The sequence below is a fragment of the Parus major genome, chromosome 2 (genome assembly GCF_001522545.3).
Source record: "Parus major isolate Abel chromosome 2, Parus_major1.1, whole genome shotgun sequence".
NCBI lineage: Eukaryota > Metazoa > Chordata > Aves > Passeriformes > Paridae > Parus > Parus major.
In genome coordinates this window covers 29,031,270-29,042,135 of record NC_031769.1, presented here as the reverse complement: position 1 = coordinate 29,042,135, position 10,866 = coordinate 29,031,270, and the positions used below count along the sequence as shown (strand labels likewise).

The 10,866-nt window shown below is 40.6% G+C and overlaps 1 protein-coding gene across 1 annotated transcript; it reads left to right on the top strand.

Moving 5' to 3' along the window:
• Window positions 1-2,998: 2,998 nt before the first annotated feature.
• On the top strand, window positions 2,999-8,310 carry AGR2 (anterior gradient 2, protein disulphide isomerase family member). The gene is made up of 8 exons (XM_015619308.1): window positions 2,999-3,087; window positions 4,757-4,894; window positions 5,193-5,256; window positions 5,331-5,383; window positions 6,363-6,436; window positions 6,809-6,872; window positions 7,301-7,384; window positions 7,981-8,310. The coding sequence occupies exons 2-8, from the start codon at window positions 4,765-4,767 to the stop codon at window positions 8,028-8,030; spliced, it is 519 nt and encodes a 172-aa protein (XP_015474794.1). The 5' UTR covers window positions 2,999-3,087; window positions 4,757-4,764; the 3' UTR covers window positions 8,031-8,310.
• The last annotated feature ends 2,556 nt before the right edge of the window (window positions 8,311-10,866 follow it).

Genomic DNA, 10,866 nt, shown 5'->3' with positions numbered 1-10,866 from the left:
AAGTAGACAGGGGATGGTTGAACCATGGTCTTCCAATTCTCAAGAGAATGACTGGACCACTTACAGGACATCAGTTTCTCCTTTAGTAATGCTTTCCATTTGCAAGTTCTAGCAAATATTTCCTGAACCAATGTGAGAAAAATCACTTTCTTACCTAAAAGATCACAGCTGAACAGGCCTGGGATTCAGTGCCTGTTCCAGAATAAATGCCTGTTAAACAAATAAACAGTCTTGGCATGGGTGACCAGGGACATTGATCATCATGGCATATCCCACTCCAGACAGCACCTACCTGTCATATCCATGAAAAGGATTTGAACTATTTCAGGGCAAGAAAGAAACAAAGTGCAACCTGCATCTGTCATAGGTGTAAGAAGGTGTCTCAGCTCCTAAATTTTGGAGTAAAGGCTTTCTGGAAAATTTTAGTCAACTTTCATCCAAAGAGCTTTCAGGTGATAAAAAACCTCTACGGGGTTAAAGCACTGACAATAGAAATTTGACCAGTTATAAAATATTTTTTATTTTTACTTTCAACCACTAGGTCTTACACTATACTGCTACTTTAAGAGCACTGGAAGATTGATTATTTCCAGAGCTGTCTGTCTCTGGCTTTGACTCAGAGCGTTGCTGGTGTGGGACTGACTACACATCTCCTTCATTACTTCTCATTCCTCCCATATAAATTTCTGATATTTATTCTAAGCAGTAGATCACAAGACTTGAAAACATATGTTTATTATGAAATGAGGAGAAATGCCTGAATTCTAAAACTTATGTATTATAAAATACAAGGAAAAACAAAGCACAACAGAAAATCCCTTCAGAAGAGATGTAACATCGGCCACCTGAAGCTGTGCAAATTTCTGTATAACATAATGAACAAAGGCACCTCAGAGCAGGGGAACCAAAATGATATTAAATAACTGATGACTTGTAAAGATGTTAAATATTAACAGTGTCTACCAGATCTTTATGGAAAAAGAGGAAAAACATTCTGGAATAGTCCTATTTGAAGCTCTCTGGGGCAGTTCCTGCAGGATTAGTCATTGAGGCAGAGAAAGTAGCCCATTATAAAAGGCCAGAAGAAAATTTAGCAGCTGGGTACTGCTCAGTCTCAGGGCCCAAGCAGAGAGCTGTGGGAAAAACTGAGCTCCCCCTCTCTTCATTAACAAGGCACAAAGCTGGTTTGGAGACAAGTCTAACTAGCTGCATTGAGGTCACTGGGTTTGAGCTGACAGGGAAGCCCCAGTGAGTAGCTGTGTTTGAATTACTGAGACTCTTAAAGGAAACAGTTCTGTCAGAACAAAACAAGGCTATGTGGACATAGGCTAAGATAAATGCATCATCTGATAACTGGAGAAAGCAAAAGTGGAAATGAAATTGAGATATATCTAAGGCTGGTGCCAGGAGCAGGCAGGGGCTCAGCTTTGGGGATGCATTTTTAGACAAAACTCCATTTTTTTTATCTCCTCACAGCACCAGAGAGCAATTAGAACTTCTTTTACAGGCTTTAAAACTACCAAACGCTCTTAGGTGTGACCTGAGAAGATAGTCAGCAAGAGCAAGTTAAATAACAATTACGAATTGTCTAAGTTGAGACCAAAATGGGTACCCAAGGTTAACTTCTACATTTGCACTAAAGTGGATTTAGAATGTAACCTAAATTGTCCAAAGTGAGTGGTTCCATGTCCAAATATGGACCTTGGAGACTTCTTTTGATGTATGTTTTGGAAGAAAAGCAGAGTGGATGTAGTTTGGATATTCAATATAGGAGCAAACAAATTACACCTCTAAATCTTCAGGAACAAGTGTTGGAGGAGATTATGCATATTATATATGCATATTCTTTCAGGAAAACATACTTATTTCATGAAACATTCAGAAACAGCAGTTAAAATGACTGATATGCCTGGGAGCTTGGGTTTCACCCTCCTAATACTTCGAGCAGCTAGGCAAAGCAGGTTAGAACTCAATAAATTTTTTTTTGCTTGAGTTCACCATCTTGCTTCTGCACTTTGTTTTCCTAATTTCTATTCATGAAAAAAAAACCCAAAAAGCAAACCAAATCCACACTAAGATCCGAAGCTCTTAATTCTCTCAAGTATATTTGTAACAAATGGGTGCTTTTAACAGCCATCAGACAGCACTGTGAATTCCAAACAGGAAAATCCATATCTGATGGATTTCATCTACACAGCTGAGTAATTTTAAGCATTCACTGCCCATGAACATGTGGTTTTAATCTGACTGAAATATATGAGGCATGCAGCATAGTTTCAGCATATATTGCTGAGGACAGACTTGCACTGACCTCTGCGGAAGGACCGTGTGCACTCAGTGCAGCAGTGGGAATGATCATCCAAGTCTCATTTTCCTGCACTGTATTACATGTGTATTTGAAACCCAGGATGATTTGGGGTCATGTTGTAGTTAAAAATAAATGTCCACACAACCAATTAATCATGGAATTTGAATTCACTGTTGGTTTAGATCTCTGCTTATGAGCACAGGTTTTATATTATAATTTCCAAATATATTTTTGTGGAGACCTTTACAAACCTTTTTTTAAGTCTGATTACAATTCTATGTGCTATTATATGTGTATATGTGCACACATTTTTGTTTAATGTGCACAGTTATTTATCTAATTTACCTCCACAGTTCTGAGTCATCAATTTAACTTCTTCTAAGGACTTAAAGAACAGGAACCCATACTGATTTTTCAACCAATCAAAAAAAGACAAATCACTCTTCAGGCAAATCAGGAGTCTTGACTTAAGCTTACCTGTACTTGGATCTTTGCCAATATTTTAAAATCATCTTTCAAGAAATACCCCAAAAGTCTACAGAAATGTCTCTGAGCTTTAGATACAGTATGTGACAGGTTATTTAATTACAAAATTAACTCTGAATGTTTTGGTGGGGAAAAACTGGAAAGTTTAGCTCTCTGAAAGCAGTATTCAAATTCAAAGCTTGTGGGTGGAGTTGGGGTGTGAAGGTGCATAAATAGGCAGTAGGAACAGCAGCATTCACACTGAAACCAGGAACACCTTGGCTTCCTGGCAGACGTCTGGGAGAGTAAACAAGGTAAGGCACTGTACACTCCCTGCTTCAGCAGGTACCCTGGGGAGCTGTGAGCCTGAGCTGGCTGGGAATGGGGAATCTGATCGGTGGAAAGACTGCAGCAAAGCAGGCATAGTCCAGCACAGCTTGTTATGAAGGAAGATGTCTACAGAAGTATTGGCTTTTCAGGTTAAAAAGAAAGGAGAAGAGGGGTTATTTTGGAAAGCTTTTCAAAAGTGCACCTGGTGTTCCAGAGGCAAAGCTTTTAAGGAGCAGGTCTAACGTTCCTCTGACTTTGCTTTCTGCAGGCTGCCTCCACAACAGCCTAGTGTGCCTGATCTTCAATTTCTTGGTTGTCCCATACTTTTTTATTTAATTATTTTTGCTTTTAAAGAAGCATTACTTCTGTCATACAGCTATAACCAGAACAATTCTTGAGGCAGCCCTGACAATCAAGAGTACAATTGAACTTCATACAATTTTCCACCTTGCCAAAGAGATTTTCTTGGGGCAGAAATGCAGTCTGCTGCAAAAGTTGTATTTCATACTCTTGAAACAGGGAACCTTTTGGCTGATTGAGCTCTATTGGACATCCCAGTAGCAGAGAGCACTCTGCCACTCATGGAAACTCAGCTAATGTCTCCTCCTGCAGTTCCTACCTGGAAAAGCACTTCTGTTTTCCTGGAGTTTGGTTTTCATTGTCTGAACTTTAAGAACAATCAGCCTGTTGTAGCGGGGTTTGTTTTATAGGCTTGGTTTTTCCTTTTCTTTTCTTTTTTTTTCTTTTTATGAATCTTTTCAATGTTCTGTAATTCTTTTAGAACATCTTAAATTTTATTTTTGTACACATTATATTGGTTCTAGTTTAGGAGGAAATGCAATGAGAAAACATAGGGTCATGTTGCTGAAATGATTTTCCCCTTCAGCTGAAATGCTGAGGAGCTTTCCATCAGACCTGTCTCATCTCCAAGCCTGGCCTGGCTCAGGAAAAACTCTCTGCTTTATGCTGTTTCCACCCTCAAATTCCATTTCAGTTTTCACTGGGTCACACATCTTTTTGTTATACATTCTACTGGGTTTAAGGATTAGATGATACTTTTAAGGGAAAAAACAGGATTAGAAGTTTCAACCACACCATTAAGCTGTGTCTATGCTAATGTTCACTCTAAAACCTAGCTTAGACATTCTGATTTCTCATGTGAGTTGCTCCCACACCAAAATGGGGGAAGAGCTGACACAAATTAACTTTTCAGCACCTGCAGCTGGGTTACTCTAGTACTGGGAGATCAAGGTAGAACTGTGAACTTATTAGGACTTGCAAGGACTTCTGGAATTGCTGTAAATTAGTTATTTTACTGATCATATTCCATATGTGTAACAAGAAGAGAGGGAAACTGGCAAAGGCAGACATGCCCATCCTGACAGGGCCACAGCCCAGTGGCAAGAGCAGGGGAGTGGGAAGCAGCAGGATCCTTCGGGGCAGTTTGCTTAGCAAACCTCATGCACCCATGTCCCAAGGCTGGGGACCCCCAGCTCCTGCCTGGGAGCCGCTCCTTCCAGCCCTGGCTCACCCCACTGCCTCTTTGAGACCTGTTCCTCTGCCTTACCTGTGCTGTCCTTATCTGCTGCGAGCCTCGCCGCCAGCTCCGACCTGGGAGGCACCACAGTGACCCAGAGTTTCTCTCACCTCCAGGAGCAGCCATGGAGAAGGGTTACGTGTCCATGTTCTTGCTGCTCATTGTCATCTCCTGTGCTCTGGCAAAGGATGCAGGCAAGAAGGATTCAAAGGACACTACTGTTAAGCCAAAACTGCCTCAGACACTCTCCAGAGGTAAAACAAACAACTAAAGAAAAACCCTCAACCAATTTTCTTTAAAAGTGCAATCTTGTGAATATTTCAGCTACTTTGCTGTTCTAAAAAATTAATTTTATTGTAACTGATTCTGCAAAACATTTTTCTAGTATTTCCTAGCACCCTCTCCTCCTTCATTCTTGATTTAAAGCCCTCTGGCAGTGGTTTTGCCCCAAGCCCCTCCAGCAGGGGCAGGACTCACCTGGGGTCCCCGGCCCCACTCATAGGGTGCTGTGTGACCCCTGTAAGGTGTGTGTGTCCCCTATCCCTCCCACAGGCTGGGGAGACCAGCTCATCTGGACACAGACCTACGAGGAGGCGCTGTTCCGGGCCAAGCACAGGTACCCCTGCTCCCCAGAGCACCCCTGAGCCCCCTGAGCCTCCCCTGCTCCTAACCACAGCTCTTCTTTTCCAGCCAGAAACCCCTGATGATTATCCACCACTTGGAAGACTGCCCACACAGCCAAGGTAATCCTTTTGCACTCGGGAGTGGGGCGGGGAAAAAGAAATACAACTTAATTTTCTGGAAAACGCTACTTTGAAGAAAAAAAAAAAAAAAAAAAATCAGCCACTGTTCTCTTTAAACCTTAGTGAAGTGCTAGCTTGAACAAGCATGGGGAGTGTTCTTCAAGTTATTGTACCACAGAAGTGTTTTCCAATGTGTAGAAATAAAATACAAATGGTGATGCAGTATAGCATGATACAAAATGGATACAGAAATGAGCAAAGGTCAGTAGGGTTTGACCTCTGAAAAATCTGAATTTGGTTGACAGCACAATCAGCCAAAATCAGTAGCAAGACCAGTAGCAAGAAATAACAATTTGTTGGAAAGACTATATTCAGGTCTTGGTATCATCAGTGATTGAGACTGAATCCAGCCAGGGACTAAATCGATCCAGGTTGAAACTGAGTTCTTCCAGGGTTTCTGGTAACTGGGACTGCTCTTTTCCCAGTGTCTTTGAATTTACCTGAAGGCCCTCCTTCCTGTAAGTCAATTCATATGGCAAGATCTTTGCATCCACCCATAGCTCCAGTAACTCCAGATGGGTTTTTATACAAGTATGTAAACCCTTCCAAACATTTTAGTCTGAAGCCCTACATGCTGTGTTATCAACTGCCTTAAGATCCGGGGCCAGAAACCACAAGAGTAGAACAGGAGGTTTGAAGGGTCAAATCCTCAAATTCAAACCTAAGCAGACAAATTTGAGAGCCAGCTGTACTCTCTGAAGGAAGGTGGGACATTTTGCACTATTGTAATTACTCTTTAATGCAGAATATAAATGAATGGATCATGTTCCAATGGAATGAACTGAAAATCTTTGTTTGCTGCAGTTGTAAACTGGAAATTTAAATTTTGTTTCATCAGTTTGTTTGAATTTCTTTTTGGAGGACAATATTATTTCAACAGCATCTTTTTAATTTTCTTTCCCATTTTTTTCTACTCTAGCCCTCAAGAAGGTCTTTGCTGAACACAAAGATATACAGAAACTGGCTGAAAAATTCATTCTCCTGAACCTTGTGGTAAGTTTCCCAGTTAGACTTAATTTAAGTGAAAGTGACAAAGTTCTGCTTTTAATTATGGCTTCTCTAACTTGAATTGAATAGCTAGGGTTGGCCAGGAAAATGGCCACTGCTGAAGCATAACAGGTTTCATAGTAAGTCTTTTTCATTTATAGCTATCATAAACTCAGAATTTGAGGCAATGTAAAGTTTAATAACATGAACTGTTACCAATTTGCAATTCCAGCTGTTAAAAAACTGCATCCCAGACAGTGAAGTTCTTAAACTGCAAAATGTAGTATTTGAGCTGTATTTCGTAATACAAAGTATGGTGAAAGAAAAAAATATGTAACATACCCTCCTTGACTAGGACCCTTCTCTGTTTTCTTTAAGTATGAAACCACAGACAAGAATCTTGCACCTGATGGCCAGTACGTCCCTCGGGTTTTGTTCATAGGTGAGTACCTCAAGCATCAAAGCTGATCTCAGAACAGAGCCTCTGCTGCACTATGCATCTCAAATCCTCAGGCTGATTGACAGGAATTTACTTCCTGAGAAATACAGAGGTTTGAGATGGTTCTGTGGATCAAATATTGACCCAATACCACCCAGCTTTACAGGTCCAGCATTCCTTCCTCGATGGCTGATGCCACACTGGCTGAAATGGGTAGCTCATCCCATTCCTAATAAACCTGCAAACACAACACTTAAAACTGAAATGTCAGTAACCCTGATAGAACAATCTCTTAAGTCAGCAGAAGCAGACATGTCTCACAGAAACATTTGGGAAGCAAACAGGAGTGCAGTGCAGAAAGCTTTATTTCCTTCTATTTCCTCTGCTTGAAGGTTAACCTCCACAAATTCTCTCAACCCTTCTTTCCCCAGATCCTTCCCTGACTGTGAGAGCAGATATTACTGGAAGATACTCAAACCGTCTCTACGCATATGAGCCCTCTGACATTTCATTGTGTAAGTAGAGTGTTCTGACACATTCTGGAAATATTCTGAAAACAGTCACATTTTTCATGCGACAAGGAATAACACCAGGCATTATAGATTCTCACCATCAGTACTTGCTGAAAGACATTCAACCAGGATTAAAATTAAACAGGATGCTAGACTTAAATTCAGTGAGATGAAGAAAATTATGGCAGAGCCCTGGAGTCTTAAGCATCCATCTGTTTTAAAAGCAAGCATACGTCAGTAGGAACTTGCATAATTCAGCAGTGTTCACTGCAAGCAACGGTGAGAATTCACACACGAGTCCCAACAGGCCAGGTCAGGAAACCTTCTGGGAGCAGGGAAAGATGTTTGCTACAGCCATCTTTCACTGCTGCACAGCTCCAGTCTCTGCCCATGTGTTGACATTAATGAATGTTCTCACCAGTAAAAATTAAACCCATGACGTTCACAAACTGTTTGGAAGAGTAAGTGCATCTGAATCCCTATGGCAATAGGCATGTGATTAAAAGCTTTAATAATAATGACATTTTCTCTGCAACATTTTTGGTTGCTGGCAGAAGTAGTTGCAGCAAAAATAACATGCATGAATATTTCATTTCTAGTGTATTCAAATATGCAGAAAGCGCTGAAGCTCCTGAAGACTGAACTGTAAGGGGAAGAAGAAAGCCCTTAAATATTATGAAGTCTTATCTTCTGTCTCTTCTCCACACCTTGATACTGGTGAAGAGAATATTTAGAGTGAAATTTAGTGATGTGTAGTGATGGTTTCTATACATAAACACTACGGTTTTACATTAGCACTTTTGTACTGGGCAGCATTTTTAAAAGCTGGAGGCTTTTATTTTAAGGCGTACAGAAGAATACTGTATGATTCAACTGTAAAAATGATTTTTTAAAAAATAAATCCATTTCAAGTGTTTACATACAAAACATTGCTCTTTTCAATTTTTTTCCCTTATCTTCATCTATCATTATTAGAAATAGAAAAATCACGACGTTGCTTGAGACCATGGATTGCATTTTACATTCAAGCACTTTGGAATCAAAAAGGCTGTTGTGGATCAATCCCAGCCAGCAGCCCAGCCCCACACAGCCACTTGTTCTCTCTCTCCACTCCAGTGAGATGGGAGAGAATCAGGAGATTAAAAGTGAAAAAAGTCATGGGTTCAGATAAAGACAGTTTAATAGGTAAAGCAAAAGCTGTGTGCAAGCAGAGCAGAACACAGAATTCACTGCTTCCCACAGGCAGGCCACCTCCAGGAGACCAGAGCCCCACCAAATGTTATGGTAACTTGGGAAGAAAAACACCATCACTCCAAATATGCCCCCCTTCTTGCTTCTTCCCCCAGTTTGTACGGTGAGCATGGCATATCCCCTTACTCAGCTGGAGTCAGCTGTCTCAGCTTTGTCCCCTCCCAGCTTCTCCTGCAGCCCAGGTCTACCTCCTGGCAGGGCAGTGTGAGGGAGCAGCAAACACCTCGACTCTGTGTCAGCACTCACAGAAAACAACCTTGTGTTATCAGCACTGTTGTGACTGCAAATCCAAAGCACAGTACCACACATGCTACTGTGAAGAGAATCAAGCCAAACCCAGCAGAGGAAAGCAGCTTTTTATCTCCTGTTTCAGCAGCTAGCTGAGCTATTACTCACCCTACTTTATCTCCAATTATTTTTTTAGTAGCACCAGCTTAGGAGCAGCTTTCAGTATCAGCCCATTCTTTACAGCTAAGATAGCTGTAAGAAGTGAAAATCTTTTACAGAAAAGTACTTGAGACTAGAGAATGGGATTACTTGCATACAGATCTTGTTTTTCTTTTGAACTGGCTGTATTCTGAAGTGATTAAAGGTCTGCTTTCCTTAAACGGTCCTGCTTACATCAGATTTTAGTAAAGCCCTGAGATGATTAATAAAGGGATATCACTTTGACTATGTGGTTGGTTTGATGATTGCTTATTTCTAAGCCCAAAAGGGACAAGAGAAGTCAGAACTAAAATAAATGCTGCAGATGAACACCATGATAGTACACATTACATAAGACACAAAAAGGAGACTTTCCAGCCCCAAATATCTGCTATCTCTGAACTCAACAGCAGCATCAGTGAGAACACTTTGGCCAGCACCATGCCTTCCTTATTTTCTTAGCTCTTTGGCAGTAACAGCATTCTTTCCACTCCTATAACCATTACTGCCAGTCAAGGTGAGAACTACAAGAGGAAAATGCTTGGGAGGGCAGGACAGGTGAGAGAAGCAAGGGTTTCAGCTCAAGGGAATCTCTCAGCAAAATCAGAAGGGAGGTACTTGCTAATAGGTCTTTGGCAAGCAGTGTGAGCCCTGCCTACCAGAAAACCTCAACAGGTACCTGGAAAGGGTCCCAGACATGGATTCAGCATTCCTTCAGCACTCCAGTAAGGCGTTAGTTTCTATTGCAGCATCCAGAAGACAGAGGAAAAAGAGATGCAGTGGGGGACAGAAACAGTCTCTAGTATCATGTATCAGTCAGAAAAAGTAAAAAATGCAGTCATATCACTTAGCAGAGGGAGAGCACAGAGAGAGGCCAGAGCAGCTGGTTATCAGAATCATCTTTACCTACTCAACCCAAAGTACACTTGCTAGAGCTATGTGACATGAAACAAAGGTGGCCTGCATCATCATGTTTTACAAAGCTGTTTTTGCAACACTATGGCATTTCCTCAGGCAGAGATACTGATGCTAAGAATAACATCCAGTAAATGGACGTAAGGAGTAACTACGAAGGTCTACTAATGTACATGCCTAGATGCCAATACACAAGCTAGTCCAGCCTGCAAGTATCAAGAAATGTTTCTGAAAATAAATTTTTTCCTTTGTGCACTCAAGGCTATGCTTTTCTCATCTACTTTTCACTGTAACCAAATTCACAAGAATTGTAACACATAAATGGCCAACTTTCAATCCTTTCCTCTAAATATAGATTTTCATTTCAGGCTTACAGAAGTATCAAGCCAAGCTGAGATACCTAAAAAAGCCTCTTTCCATTTATTTGGAAAACCTCGGAAATCATTGCTAAAATACATATGATCATTAGATAACCCAAAGTACACAGGATGGGTATGGGGGTTTTAAGAATTCCACTAGCATTCAGACAATCTTCTAATTAATTAGGTCTAAAATAATAATGCTAAGAATTAGGTCTAAAATAATAAAGTTAAGAACACTAACACATTCCTATTCACTTGCCATCTATAGCTTTTAAGGCAGGTTTTTACAGATATCACTTCAAGTTATATAAGCTTTCCCTTTTGTAATAGTTACTTTCATGGGAAAGGTGGAAAATACTGTGCAGTAGTATCAGGATGTTAGTCAGTATCTGGATTCACTTTCTCAGATGGAGAAGAATTAGATTGTTTTACAGCCAATTATTTTTATAAGATAAAATGTGTATGTGTATTGAAAGAAGACATCTTTCTACGTTTTTCAAAATAACCAACTTGAAGAAAGCATTTTAACAA